The 15,346-nt window shown below is 40.5% G+C and overlaps 1 protein-coding gene across 1 annotated transcript in view; it reads left to right on the top strand.

Annotated features, from left to right (window-relative positions):
- Positions 1–15,346, top strand: part of LOC132572011 (uncharacterized) — a 61,722-nt gene that overhangs the window by 32,890 nt on the left and 13,486 nt on the right. Inside the window, exons 10-11 of the mRNA XM_060238803.1 lie at positions 3,116–3,281; positions 7,153–7,359. Coding sequence (XP_060094786.1) covers positions 3,116–3,281; positions 7,153–7,359 — 373 coding nt within the window. The remainder of the gene's footprint in view (positions 1–3,115; positions 3,282–7,152; positions 7,360–15,346) is intronic.

Raw genomic sequence — 15,346 nt, 5'->3', positions numbered from 1 at the left:
AAAATAATTAAATGAAGAGAGTGCCTTGCACACAAAAAAACTCAGGTTACATAGAGATGAGCTGAAACAGAATATGAAATGCAAGACCTCCCTTCAGAAATGCAACCGATGGTAGTTATTCAAGTCTGTTTCTGATCCTATGCCACCATAATGATTTCAGTTTTTTAAGCATAGTTAGAGTAGCAGGATCCAGTGTTCTTCTTCCCCATCATATCCTGCATGTCAATTCCCTGTCCTCTTCCTCAACCATGGTGAAGGATTATATCAGTACTAATCTTAACCATGAGTAGTTCTAATTCAACACTAACATGAATGCGGCACCAAGGAGTAACAGGAGAAGCCCAAAGTCCAAACAAAGAGGTCAAGGTCCTCAGTCTGAGGCCCCTGCCCCACAGTATGCTGTGACAAAGGACAGAAGAACTACCAATGCCTGTCAGGCAGATATACTTCCATTTGTTCCCTACTACCTTGGACCTCATTTCTGTCTGCTTCCCACCATCTTTCTGTTTCCCTCCAATTAAACATTATTTAAGAAGCAACATGTTAAGTTGCACCCATATATGTATATTAATTTGACTCAATACCACTGGGAGGAGGAGTTGAGATGCAGTTATAAAATACCTGATTCCCACATAATGAAGTAGTAGGACAAGTTTGTGCTAAAGAAACTAACTAGAGCAAAGGGAAACTTTTATTATAAGGTCAGCTGAGCTCTTTCAATAAAACATTATTTGTGCACATTTGGTTATCAGAGTTTCTTCAGCATCCAGGAAATTGTCTCAATGGCTACGTTAGGAAATAGCAACTATTTTCAGTAATACCTACATTTTCTCCAGGAATCTTTTTTGATAACTTTGTTGGTCTTAAAGGTGCCTCTGGATTCAAACTTTGTTCTAGATCTTCATCTGAACATCTTGGTACTTTTTCCACTAGTGGAGCAATTATTTCATTTTTAATTTCTTTATAGTAATTACCAAATAACAGCACATGGACTGTCTATTTTCCACAAGGACAGAACTGATCATTTGAAAGGATTTGCTTGGCAATGACCTTCAGGAATAGCTGGTGGGGATGTATTGTGTTGTGCTAATATAAAGCTGTCCAAAATTTTGGAACCATTAAGACTTTCAAGTAGCTTGCACACTTCTTAAGTACTGGCAAGGTTAGATTCATTTAAAGTAAACCAAGTCTACATGCTGCATTATATACATTCTGGTAATCTATTTTGCAAGTCCTTTGTTTGACTAATGCCTGGGCTTTCTTCTGATTGTATGACAATAATGCTGAGACAGAAAATCCATCAGCGTTGATTACTTCTGTTATATCTTTCATCAGTTTGCTCATATATGCATTTTCCAGTACTTAAGAGCATAACTAGAGAATGGATCTCTATGGCAAATAGCCAAAAAAAGAATGGATGCAATCTTTGCACATTGCAATAGCTGCTAATGAACATAGTCCCACAAAACTCATAACTTCCACTTAGAAATTTAGGGACTCTCAGAATAGCTCTGAACAATCAAATCTCTACCTCTCTATGTTCACATTATATCCATCAAGCCAAATAGATACCCCCATGAAATACCTGAGCCACTGCTTTGGCCTGTAGCCATCAACTGTGTCAGGAACTTTTAACGTGATAGAACTGAGTCACTGAGCAGATTTATCATCTTTCACTAGTGCATGATAAGATGAGTGGTCCATTTGCTAGAAGAGTGACATATAATACTCAAATATTTACAGAACTGTATTTGTTCCAGCATGTGACCATCCATGAGCCATCTAAACTTGACTCCGCTGTTTGAGAAGACAAGGACTTTATTCTATCATGATTAATTTTCCGATATTCCTTCCTAAATACCCATGAAAGCAGTGCCAACATGCCCATTAGGCACAGTAGGCATATGCCTAGGGCCCACAACACTTTAAGGGGTTCATGAAAATGTTTTAATTTATTTCAAAATCAGAAGAAATAATGAACTTCTGGAGTCAAATAAAATTCTTCATTTTTTTTCTCACATCAGAAAAAAATGAAATGTTTAGGGTCCATGAAAATCTTATTTTTTTCCCCTAAAACAGAAAAAAAAAACATTGAAGCATTTGAAGTTATATCAAAAATGTTTGAATATTGATATTCTTGTGGTGGGAGGGGCTCGCAAAGGCAAAACAACCTAGAGCCCAAGAAAGTCATTATGTGGCCCTGTGTGGAAGGCGCAGTTTGGCCTGAGAAAGAATTACTGCACCATCAGCATATAATGAAGCATTAATTTTAATCCCAGTTTATTTGGGAGGGGGGTGATTAACCCTTTTTTAATAGTGAGGATCAGATTGCTTAAGTGAACATCCTTGTCATACCACTCTAGTAGTGATGACTGAATTAGCAAGGTGCTGTTTTATTGGAGCAGCACATTTGAACAGATTTATTTGAATAAAGACACCTTACCAGAAGTAGTATTCCTCTTTCTATTGTAGGTACTATTAGCTTCTTGGAAAGAAGTTTCCCTGAAATTAAGCCAAAAGTTCTTCTGATGTAACAAGGAAAGGAAATTTACAATTAGAATGGTCTGTTCTTTTTTGTCAAGGCTTCAGTTTTGATGTAGTTATTTTAACTATCAAGAAGCTGATTAATGGTGATGTTAAAAGGCGTATGCATATGCTGTTTTACAAAAACAAGAATTATGTTTTTCATGGGTCATGATGTATTTTCATTAACTCTTAAGAAGAACTTATAGTACTGAAGAAGTAATAGATTTATCATATGGTTATATTTTTGAAAGAACAGACTACTTATTTTATAAGTGAATCTTCTGAGCTAGCAGAGTTTGGTTTTGTGCTTTGTAAAATAAACAGAAACAGGTTTGCAAATTGTGGCTTGTATTTAATGAGACCCAAAAGTAGGGCTCATGAAGCAGAATTTTTGTCCCTCTCTGCTCCTACTGCAGCCCATTGAGGCCCATCAAATGTTTTCCCTCATGGGCCACTGTGAATAGCCTAGGGTCTGCAGAGGAGCAGGGTGGAATCAGTAAGTGACCTTTTATTATCAGAAACAGGATAGAAAGTAATATATATAACTGGAAATGACTTTATTGATGACTTTATTTCTTTTTATACCTAGTAAAATCATGGAATGACCAAGCCTGCTTGGTGCATGTGTTTCAAGGTCATACCAAAGCAGTTACAAAGCTTCTTCTTCATCCAACCAATACTTCTTTATTTATCTCTGGATCTCTAGATGGATCAATCAAACTCTGGTCATTTGATTCAATGCAGCTTTTTTACAGGTAGTTTGAAACAATGCTGTTCTGCCCAGTTTGTAAACACATACATTTTAACATGTAAAGGTTCAGCAAGCATTTTCATAGCTGTAAGAATGCTGAAGTATTGTCGATTATAGGGTGTGTGTGTGGTTTTTTTTTTTTTTAAATTGTTCCTTTATATACCCCTGGATAATTTTTAATGTGAGATTCCTGAAGGTTTTGAGAGGCCATTATTGAAAAGTCCAGCTTTGGCAAAGTAACATCTTACCAATTATAGGCCTGTTTCAGCCTTCCATTTTTAGACAAGCTGATCAAGTAAATGGTGGCAGAGCAATTTTGGAGTTTTCTGAATGGTTCTTCTGCACATGAAAGTTTTTTGTCTTGACTAGATGATCATGGAAGTCCCTACCAAATATATGGTTCTATGATTCAGTCCTGGTTTTGGATGGCGTGAGAAAACTTAAAACGTAAGACAAGGCTTCATCTTAGGGTTGCCAAGTCCAATTCAAGAAATATCTGGGGACTTTGGGGGTGGAGCCAGGAGACTTTGGGGGTGGAGCCAGAAAACATTGAGGCAGAGCCAGGAACAAGGGTGTGACAAGCATAATTGAACTCCAAGGGAGTTCTGGCCATCACATTTAAAGGGACCGCACACCTTTTTAAATGCCTTCCTTCCATAGGAAATAATAAAGGATAGGGGCACTTTCTTTTGGGGCTCATGGAATTGGACCCCCTGGTCCAATCATTTTGAAACTTAGGAGGCACTTTGGGGGAGAAGCACTAGATACTATACTGAAAATTTGGTGCCTCTACCTCAAAAAATAGCTCCCCCAGAGCCCCCGAAACCTCCAGATCAATTCCCCATTATACCCTATGAGAATCAATCTCCACATAGGGAATAAGTAAGTAAGTAAGTAAGTAAAATTTTATTTATATCCCGCCCTCCCCTGCCAAGCAGGCTCAGGGCGGCTAACAACAGCAAAACAACAGTACATTTAACAAAACATTAAATTAACCCCAAACCGATTAATACATTAGTTAAAACAGTTACTAAGTCTAAAAACATTAAGTTAGATCTGACAGTACCGTTATTAATCGACGCTATGCCTGTCAGTTTGTGAATGATGGCGGATCTCCAGACTGGACCATTTTGATGTTTCTTTGTGGACTTGGTCAGCCGTTCATGAATGCCTGTTTGAAAAGGGTGGTCTTGCAGGCCCTGCGGAACTGATCAAGGTTCCGCAGGGCCCGCACCTCCTCTGGGAGTTGATTCCACAAGGAAGGGGCCGTGGTAGAGAAGGCCCGTGCATAGGTAGTCCGAAGTTTAACTTCTTTTGGCCCAGGGGTGGTCAATCTGTTTTTACCTACTGACCTCAGTGCTCTCTGGGGCTCATACGGGGAGAGACGGTCCCTCAGGTAGGTCGGTCCTCGGCCATATAGGGCTTTAAAGGTAATCACCAGCACTTTGTACTGGACCCGGTATACAATCGGCAGCCAGTGCAGTTCGCGCAGCCCCGGCCATATATGCTCCCATCTTGGGAGGCCAAGCAGCAGCCTGGCCGCCGCGTTCTGCACTAGCTGCAATCTCCGGGTCCGGCACAGAGGCAGCCCCATGTAGAGGGCGTTACAGTAGTCCAATCTTGAGGTGACCGTTGCATGGATCACCGTTGCTAGGTCCCGGCGCTCTAGGAAAGGGGCCAACTGCCTCGCCCGCTTCAGATGAAAGAATGCTGACTTGGCAGTGGCTGTTATCTGGGCCTCCATTGATAATGAAGGCTCCAGTAAAACACCCAAGCTCTTTACCCGCTGCGCCGCCGTCAGCGGCGCACCGTCAAAGGTCGGGAGAGATATTTCCCTCCCCAGAGCGCCACGACCCACACAGAGAACCTCTGTCTTCGCTGGGTTCAGCTTCAGCCCACTCAGCCTAAGCCATGTTGCAACAGCCTGTAGGGCCTGATCCAGGCTCCCCGGGGCAGAGGCGGGCCGGCCGTCCATTAGCAGATAGAGCTGGGTGTCATCTGCATATTGATGGCAACCCAGCCCAAACCTCCGGACAATCTGGGCAAGAGGGCGCATATAGATGTTAAATAACATCGGGGAGAGAACTGCTCCCTGGGGCACCCCACAATCTAGTGTGCGCCTCTGGGATCGTTCACCCCCAATTGCCACCCTTTGTCCCCGACCCATGAGGAAGGAGGAAAGCCATTGTAAGGCCAACCCCCAAACCCCTATGTCGGCGAGGCGGTGGATCAGCAGCTGATGGTCGGCTGTGTCAAATGCAGCCGACAGATCTAATAACATCAGCACTGCCACACCGCCTCGATCCAGTTGCCGTTGGAGGTCATCTACTAAGGCGACCAGAACCGTCTCCGTCCCGTGGCCTGGCCGGAAACCAGACTGGCATGGATCTAGGAATAACGAAGTGCTCAGCAGACATTTCCCTCCCCCCCTCCCCGTTTCTGACTACTCTGAAGTGAGGGATTGGCCTTTCTACGCACGAATTGCTGCCAACTTCTTCAAAGTAACACAGACACACCATCCCAAGAGGAAGCATTTCAATCGGAGACTGAAGCCTCCGGAGGTGGAAAAGCACATGGTCCTCTGGGGGCGGGGCTTCCCCCTGCTGGCCAGCTGACTGGGGGCGGGAAGGAGCCTGGGAAAGCAGAAGAACCCCCACTGGGACCTGGGGATTGGCAAGCCTGCCTCGTCTACTTATAGGAAATTCTTACCATAGAGTTCCTTGTGATTCCTAGAGCCAACCAGAAGTGACAAAGGGTAACTCTAGGGTAGGCTTGCCAGTTCCCAGGCTGGGGTGGGGGTTTCCCGGTTTTGCAGGATCCTCCTTGCTGCCAGCCAGGTGACCGACAAGGAAAGCCCCGCTCCAACAGCTACAATGTGCCTGTAGAACTCAGGCAGGTTTACAAGCTAGCAAATGGGTTGGCTATAGGAATCACAAGGAACTCTGTGGTAAGAATTTCCTATAAGTAGACAAGGCCTTGTTTTACTTTTTAAACTTTCTCACACCACCCAAAACTTTCTCACGTCACCTGAATCAGTTGGAGGGGACCTCTAGGGTCATCAGTACAGACAAACAGTTCACATGCAGAAGAACCATTCAGAAAACTCCAAAATTGTTTTATATGACATGAGCCATGGGGCTTTTTGCTATTAACCACTGATTCTATTTATTGTTTTACCATTTTATCTTGCTGGTTTTATGATGTAACCCACGCCCATTTTGGAGGTAGTTTGGGGTATAAAGTGAATAAATGAAATCAGTGAAATCAAGAGTCAGAACAAGCTTTACAGAAGCTGTAGTAGCTTCCCATACAATGTTGATGAACATGTCAAATGACCAACAAAAGACCATATGCTTTTTAGTCTCAATGGTCAATAATACATACTTGGAAAAAACATCCAGATAATAATATACATCAATCCTGACCAGGTATTGTTATGTATTGTGTGGTTTGATATAAGTTTATAAAGCAGGCCATGGGTCCCTTTACATGGTAACTGTGTTCATACTTAACTCTTCACTGATGTTATAATCTGTTATAAAGTTTCAATAATTATCAATAATGACTAAGGAGAACAGTTATAGGAACTGTCCTCTGAAGGTTTTTGTGATTCAGAAATCATTATGTATTTCCTCAGTTTTATGTTCTGTAAGTCAAATATGCCAAACTGACTAATGCAGTCAGCACCTGAACATGCTTACTGACAATAGAGTTTTTGTCCTCATTTATTTATTTTACAACAACATTTGGACATAATTCTGAAAGAGTATTGCACTATGCATTTCAGCCTGGTCTCTTCTGTAGTTAGTAATTCACAATGATTACTTATTTTCTTCATTTCACTTTTGGCCTGAATACTGCTCTTTTATACCCAGTTTATCAATATTCCAAGAAGGAATACTTTGGATTGGCACCCTACATGATAGTTTGCTCTACTGCTCTAGTGTCCGGAGCCTTCATTTGTATGATCTGAACTCATTCACCAGTTTTTGGGCTCATATCAATGGTCGGATAAGTAATCTCCGCGTCTGTACAGCTGGTGGGAAGTCCAGCAGGGTAATTGCTGTGGGTGTTGACAACAGGTATGTTGTATTATTAATTAAAGTAGCAAACAAAAAATCCATGATTTCTGTGGAACAGAAATCAAAGCTCCTTATCTCTGTAATATGAACAAGCTTAGCTTTCTGTGAGAAACATAATGCTATCAGAAATATAATGCAAATAATACTTCTCTAGCTAAATATCTCAGTATTACTGTCTAAATGATAACACTTTGAAATAACTGTCAATATCCTTATAGTTGCACTAACAAAATAGAAGGCAGTTTTCTAAATAGTGAGTGCTAAATATGTGGATGGGACCTTAGTATAATAATGAAGCTGACCAATAGTGCGTTTTAAATACTATTTCTATCTGTTTCTTTTCAAAGTTTAAGAATATTTTCTCTTCATGGAGGAACAAAGCTATGCACCATTCTGCCACCTCTGTATCCCTCTGGGCTGCAGCCAGTTTTAAGCTTCACCTACAACCGAAATAGTGGAACTGTTTACCTACTTGTGACCCCCTGGGATATATGGGTCTACACAGCAAGGTAATAAATGATGGCATTTTCATTTTCACAATAATAGTAAAAAGAACATAAATCTAGATTATTTTAAAAGAAAAAAATGCAAGGTGGGGCAGTGTGGATTAGAGAACCCACAGTTATGCAGATATTGAAAGTAGATAGCAAATATACCTTCTGTATGTAGCTTCTCCAATGTATGGCTGGTCAAGTGGGATCCACAGAATATAGCAAGGGTTTCCCTTATTTGATTGGAATATGTGATTGACAGTTTTTTGGAAGGCTCAATCAGATGGCAATAGTACTGTGGAAATACATTAAGAGGTACATTTAAATCTGAAATGCAGCAGGTTCATCAAACATTGTCTTCAATTGGCATAATAAAAATATTTTTTGCAGATGTGCCAAAAGAATCTATTTTTGTGTAGTAGGAGACTGGTTGTGCCTTAATATTGAACTAGAAATATAGGCAAAATGTGAAAAAATAAACACTGATAAATATCTATCCATACAGTGTTATGTCATGTTGACATTAAAGAGCCAATTAATAAACACTTCCTCTGTTGGGCATTGATAATGTTTGGATTTTAATGTCAAGTTAGGCTTCAGCATTTGCATCTCAGAATTACATTTTAGCAGAAAACACAGACAGGGAAAAGACTAAGATATGAAAATGACTGCCATTTTAATACACTGACTTCTGCTAAGGCTGCTGAGCATGGAGGACACTGCCTAAGAATCTCGTGTATAGCCTTTCAAAAATGCCCAGCCCAAGGAATTCACTCTGCCTTGATCTGAATATGGAGATGTAAATGCATGCTAAATCTTGACATCAATATTTATATCACAGTAGAAATTTAGAAGAATTATCTCACTGCTGACATAATGAGCAAAAGCCAATGCTGAATATAATGGGAGAAAACATAACAGTCAGTACATGTGCATTTGAACAAGGTAACTGGGTGTAGTAGCCAATCAGCACAAACGTTATAACTTTATTTCAGTGAGTCACTGCTAAGTACTGGATTGATGCAACCTTGTTGAACTTTGCTATTTTGTATCACTTAGCTACCACATCAGTATCATTTCCCAATCAATCTATCCTGAAACTCACTTTAAAGTCTTTTTATGTCCCGCCCTCCCTGCCAAAGCAGGCTCAAGGCGGCTCATAACATGTGGCATACAATAAAACATTTACATTAAAAAGCATTAAAAATAGTTTAAGAACAATTTGGTGCTAGTTTCAGTACAGATTAAAAGAGCCCCGTGGCGCAGAGTGCCCATAAAAAGTCTGCCATGAAAACGTCATGAAAGCAACGTCATCCCAGAGTCGGAAACGACTGGTGCTTGCACAGGGGACCTTTCCTTTTCCTTCAGTATGGATTAAGATGGCGTTCAGTGATCTTAAGCATCCACTAGATCTAACATCTCGTTAATGGAGGTCAGCATCTCAGTTAAATGCTAACTGAAACAGTGTCATCTTACAGGCCTTGTGGATCTGGGCAAGCTCCCGCAAGGCTCTGACCTCCTCAGGACCTCCTCTTATGAGATGGAAATCACTATTTGGTTCAGTGTTTGAGGAAGCTCTGCATGCACATCCTTTCTGCAGAGGACAAAGAGATTCTCTTTTTTATTTTAATATGGGAACCCTTAGAGTGGAGGGTGCCTGTGTGCCGAGAGCTTAGCTTGCACAGAGACTTCTCAATGGGTTGCTTTCTTATTAGATATTTCATGCATTTTCCCCATCTAAAGCAATCAGACTGCTATTACTTGACAAGCTATGAGTTTTGTTTCTTACCTCAGTAAGACAGATTTTATCCTGTTATGTTGTCATTGGTGATAATCACTAAAGACAAATAAAATTGTACCAAAGATAAAACAAACAAGGAGGAAAATATAGGCATGCCATATGTTTACAAACACTTCTTAATACATATGCACATATCTACAGAGATGAATGCCCATTTCATTCTATGAATTTTGTTGTAGCAATGTGTTTCCTGCCAGAGGACCGCTTCCTTGGCCACTGCTTCTTATGGCCTTTTGAATGAGACTTCAAAACCCACTTATTTGCAGTCAAATCAGTTAAAATATTTTTTTTATTATATAAATCCATTATACAAGGATTCAAAATAGACTGTAAGGAATAAGTTGGATTGTAATTATTGAATTCACAATATTTTTTTTATTCTGAAAAATAAAGACCTGTGAATTGACAATAGAGCTTCCACGTGGAGGGCTTTCTGCATAAATAAATACAATTCTGCATAACTTTTCCATTCTACAACAACTTTGTAATGGTTCTTGGGACCATGGTTGTCAATGATACCATAGCAACTTACTACTTTTTTCTTTTGGTTTTTTTTTAATGCAGCTGCTATAGAGTGATGTATGTCAATAATAACCCTCAGCCTGAAGTGCCATCTTACACCTTTAATTTCCTTTACTTGGTACATGTTAAAATCAGTGCACAGAATAGTTTGAAATGACTGAGCAGTGAATTCCCTCCTCACTCCAACCATCTAGCAGCTTCTGCTCCCCATTCCTTTCCAAGGGATCTGGACAAAAATTATCTGCACCTTACCCCCTCTATCTACACAAAGAAAAGGGCCACACTAGAAACATTTTAAAAAATGAGGACTGGGAATTCAGAGCAACTGATTTTTTCCCCCAGTGCAAATAGAGAATACATTGTAACTTTAAAACAGCACAATAACACTTCCCTTAAAAAAAAAAAAAGCCTGAACAAGAGCCCCGTGGCGCAGTGTTAAAGCTGCATTACTGCAGTCCTAAACTCTGCTCACAGCCTGAGTTCAATCCCCAGTGGAAGCTGGGTTTTCAGGTAGCTGGCTCGAGGTTGACTCAGCCTTCCATCCTTCCGAGGTCGATAAAATGAGTACCCAGCTTGCTGGGGGAAAAGTGTAGATGACTGGGGAAGGCAATGGCAAACCACCCCGTAAAAAGCCTGCCGTGAAAACATTATGAAAGCAGCATCAGCCCAGAGTGGGAAACAACTGGTGCTTGCACAGGGGACCTTTCCTTTTCATTGATGGAAATCTCAAAAAGAAAGTGCTTCAGTTTGGAAGTCAAGACTGAGAAACATATCCATGGGGAAGCAGCCATAGACTAACAGTACAGTCTTCAGAACAATGTCTTCGGAGTAACCCTACTGAGTAGACCTGAGTAGGATTCTGAGTTGATCTGCTTAAGATTGCTCTCTGAACTTGTCATTACACTTCAAATTCTAACTATAGCCTTTTCCCCTACAGCACCCTTGCTGGCCCTCTTTTAAACCTGGGGCCTTTTGTTGTGACCTGCCTACTCTTGCCAAAAAAGGCATTGCCTCAAACAATATGCTCAGTGAATTGCAACATTTCAATTTAGATGTTAGTCCTCGTGCTTTATAGATGTTATCCACCCCTAATCCTAAATGATTCATTTGGATTAATTCTTGAGAGATTTTATCTTGATGGTTGGGTGAGGTTAGCAACTAATATACTGAATTTTTGAAGTACTTATGAAGTACTTGCAGGTTTTTATTATTTAGCACTCCAAAGTTTTAATGTATTTGGTGCTTCTCAATGGAAGTCACCTATTTCTTTTTTATTAAAATATTTATATCCCTCTTTTCGGTCATAAGTTTTCTCTGAGAGGGGTTTACAACTTTGCAGAATCACTTTCTTTCTCAACCTAACCTCACACAAAGGATTGTGCATCTTTTCCATCCTCTAGCAGCAATTTGTGACCCAGGGAAAGTTGATTTCCTGTGACACAGAACTAGGGCTGCCAACCTTACAGGCTCTGTGGAACCTAAGGAGGTTCCACAGGGCCCGGGTTTCAACTGAGAGGGCATTCCACCAGAACAGGGCTATGGCTGAAAAAGCCCTCGCCCTGATGGATGCCAAATGTGTGACCCAAGGGCATGACACAACCAGTAGGCAGCAACATAACTGCAGCTGCCAGGGGTGAGGTGGGGGTTTGCAACATGATCACATGATAATTCAAGAGCAAGGCTTAATCAAAAAGTACCCCAGACTTCAAACCTGAGTCTTCATGGGAAACATACCGCATCCAAAGCAGACTGAATACCATGCCTTGCATCCACTGAACCACCATGCAAGAGCACCTCTACTGGGTTTAGATGGAGGTCAGTTTGTTAATCCTCATCCAGTTCATAACTGCCTTTTAATATTTGTCTAACAAACCCACTACCTAACTGGGTTAAATAATATGGAGACAATATAGTTGATGGCATCATAAAGCTAATGAAATTCCAGAAGAATCAACAGGAATATACTGCCCCCCTATCTGTTTCCTTATACAGTTCATCAACTAAGGAGATTATGGCCTTTCAGCACCAAAATCATCCAAACTAGTTTGATGATAGCAATAATCTGAATAAGCAATGCCCTGACTAAATTGTGTGTGTGTGGGGGGTGGATTTGCAATTTGAGGGCACATTGGAGAAAAGCATGCTTTACTGTACAGAGACCAGCTGCATGGTTGAAATAAATAGGGTTGAGCTTGGTCTCACATCAGCCAATCCTTGCACAGGGTTGGTTGGGTCTGGGGTGGGACTCCAGGGATCCAGGCTGCCCCTCATTAGATCCACCCTGCCTCTATATAATGGGGCTGTTGCCATGACTGACCTTTTTCAATCCAACAAAGCAGGAGTCAAGTGCACCTTTAAGATCTACCAATTTTTATTTAGAACGTAAGCTTTCTTGTGCTCTTAAGCACACTTCATCAGACGAGGAATCCAGCACAGTGAGCAAAGCCATACATAGCTGAGCAGAGCCATACATAGCAGGTAGGCAGTGGCCCAGAATGCAACATGGTACAGATTTGAGTAGCATAAGCATGCGAAAGCAACAAAACAACAGTATGCAGCAAAATTAAAAAATCGAGCAAACCTTTGATCTGAGTAGCATGAGCATGCGAAAGCAACAAAACAGTAGTATGTCAAAATGTGAGATTGTCTGTCAATGACAATGGGAGATGGGTTCAATATATGTAATGGGATAAGCAACCAAAGTCCCTGTTTGAGTGTGTCAATACAGCTAAAAGAGAAATACTGTATTGACACACTCAAACAGGGACTTTGGTTGCTTATCCCATTACATATATTGAACCCATCTCCCATTGTCATTGACAGACAATCTCACATTTTGACATACTACTGTTTTGTTGCTTTCGCATGCTCATGCTACTCAGATCAAAGGTTTGCTCGATTTTTTAATTTTACTATTCTGTCATTGTACCATTTTACACTCTAAATCACTGCCTACCAGGTAATTTTACTTCACTGTCATTGGTTCTTAAATCTGTACCATGTTGCATTCTGGGCCACTGCCTACCAGCTATGTATGGCTCTGCTCAGCCATGTATGGCTTTGCTCACTGTGCTGGATTCCTCGTCTGATGAAGTGTGCTTAAGAGTACACGAAAGCTTACATTCTAAATAAATATTGGTTGATCTTAAAGGTGTAACTTGATTCCTGCTTTGTTCAACTGTTTCAGACCAACACGGCTGCCCACTTGGAACTTTTTCAATCCAGCTCTCCTACCTACCCCTCCTTTGCTTTTGGTTGTTACAGGTTGCATTTTGGTCTTTTGTTTGTTACACATCCATCATGGCTTGGGGGCAATTTTGGCACTGGGATGGATCTTCTCCCTATCTTGATGGAGTGGGGGCAAGATACCCCACAAAAAATGCTCACTTTCACCCCTTCCTCATATTATTAAAGACAGCATTGCTCATTCAAACATCTGATGACGTGAGCTCTGACTCATGGAAGTTTATGTTGGAATAAATCTTTTTGGTCTTAAAGGTGCCATTGGACTCCTTCAGAGTTGAAAAAGAACTGAGTTGAGCCTTTTTATGACTGGCCTGGTGGCTTCTGCTCTGACACCAGTTTGGCATTCCTTAAATGTTGCAATTTTTACCATTTTAGAACAGTGTGGCATGTTAGGTAGATTCTTTCACAGAGAAAAGCTAACATAGTAATGTGTGAAGGTAATGTATCAGGCTGTTTTACACCTCAAATATGTTCTGATTTCAGGACTGATCCTGCATGTAGAGCAGCAGTTTGGACTACTGAAGAATTACAGCAACACTTGCACAGAAAACACCCTTTAGCTTCGTGAGTTCCCTTGTCCTACATTGTAGATTTTGCTGCTGCCCAATGCAGTATGGCCTTTCCCATCCAGTACAGGTATCTGTTCAACATTCTGGTCCAATCCAGCCTTCTTCTGTACTGACTGAGCACTTAAATCTTTTCAGTTTATATACATGCTTATCTTTTTAATGGGTTACAGTAATTTCAGATCACTGCATTTTGAGAGTAACAGATCTGATTATTCCTTCTCAGCGAAGAGTGATGTAGACAAGTAGAATTTTAAAGAGGGTAAGGAGACCAGAGGACACTTGTGTTTAAGAATATTTTGCATGATGAGTATTGCTAACACAACATTAGAGTCCTCTATGCTGGCGGGGACTGCAAAGCCTGGGGGGTCAGGATGGAGCATTCACTTCATTTGTTGATTAGATCCTAAGAATACCTTTAGGGATCAGACTGAGTCATAATCTGTCCAGAGAGAAAAGAGATTTGCATTTTGATGAAACTTCGATGACAAAATGGCAAAGGTATCAGGAATCTGCATTTTAAATGCTGACACTTTATGCAAAATATACTAGCATACAATAAAATAACTTGTTTGAAGTGAGAAATCAATTTTGTTTTGTTTTAGCTATTATTAGTTTTGTAAATGGGTAAGAAATTGAAGTGTACCATAAACTACAAGTTTATACTGCACTTTTGGAGTGGTGCAGACTGTAAATCTAAGTATGTAGGGAGAACCAACATGTCCAGGAGTTGCATTAGAATGAAGAAATACTTGGTCAGCTTCTTTACTGCACTGAGAATCTTGTCCTGCATCATGATCTCAGAAGGTAAAAGACTTTGTATCCTCAAGCTGAAATGCATATCCCAGTGATGGTGATGATGATGATGATGATGATGATGATGATGAAGAAGAAGAAGGATCAGAGCCAAGCATGAGCAAAGTTCCAGATAGCCTTCTATTTGGGGGGGCTGTGGAATGTTTGATCTCACTCATGGGAGAGCATTACTTTTAGAACAGGCACATGGAAACCAAGTGTCTTTTTGACTGTTTCAAAGCAACACATTAATTCCACTAAGCTACAAAATTTTATTGATATGATTATTATCTAATAATCAGTCTCGGATAGCTAATAAGAGACTTCAGAAATATATTTATTCCAGGGGAAATCAAGTGAAAACATTGTATCTCAGCCAAAAATCACTCAATGTTACCTTTAAAAGATCTTTACTTTAAAACAGGCTGCTTAACGAATCGCAGTGATACTATCCCCAGTGTATGTCAGTGAAATTAGAAATTTAGAAAAGCATACATGTCATCCTTTATTCTATTTATCTTAAATTTAAAAATATTGTTTTGTAAGATTCTTACCAATGTATTTTC

The sequence above is a fragment of the Heteronotia binoei genome, chromosome 5 (genome assembly GCF_032191835.1).
Source record: "Heteronotia binoei isolate CCM8104 ecotype False Entrance Well chromosome 5, APGP_CSIRO_Hbin_v1, whole genome shotgun sequence".
In the NCBI taxonomy this organism is placed as follows: Eukaryota; Metazoa; Chordata; class Lepidosauria; order Squamata; family Gekkonidae; genus Heteronotia; species Heteronotia binoei.
The sequence above is the reverse complement of the archived record's forward strand: the minus strand, read 5'-3'. Positions and strand labels throughout refer to the sequence as shown.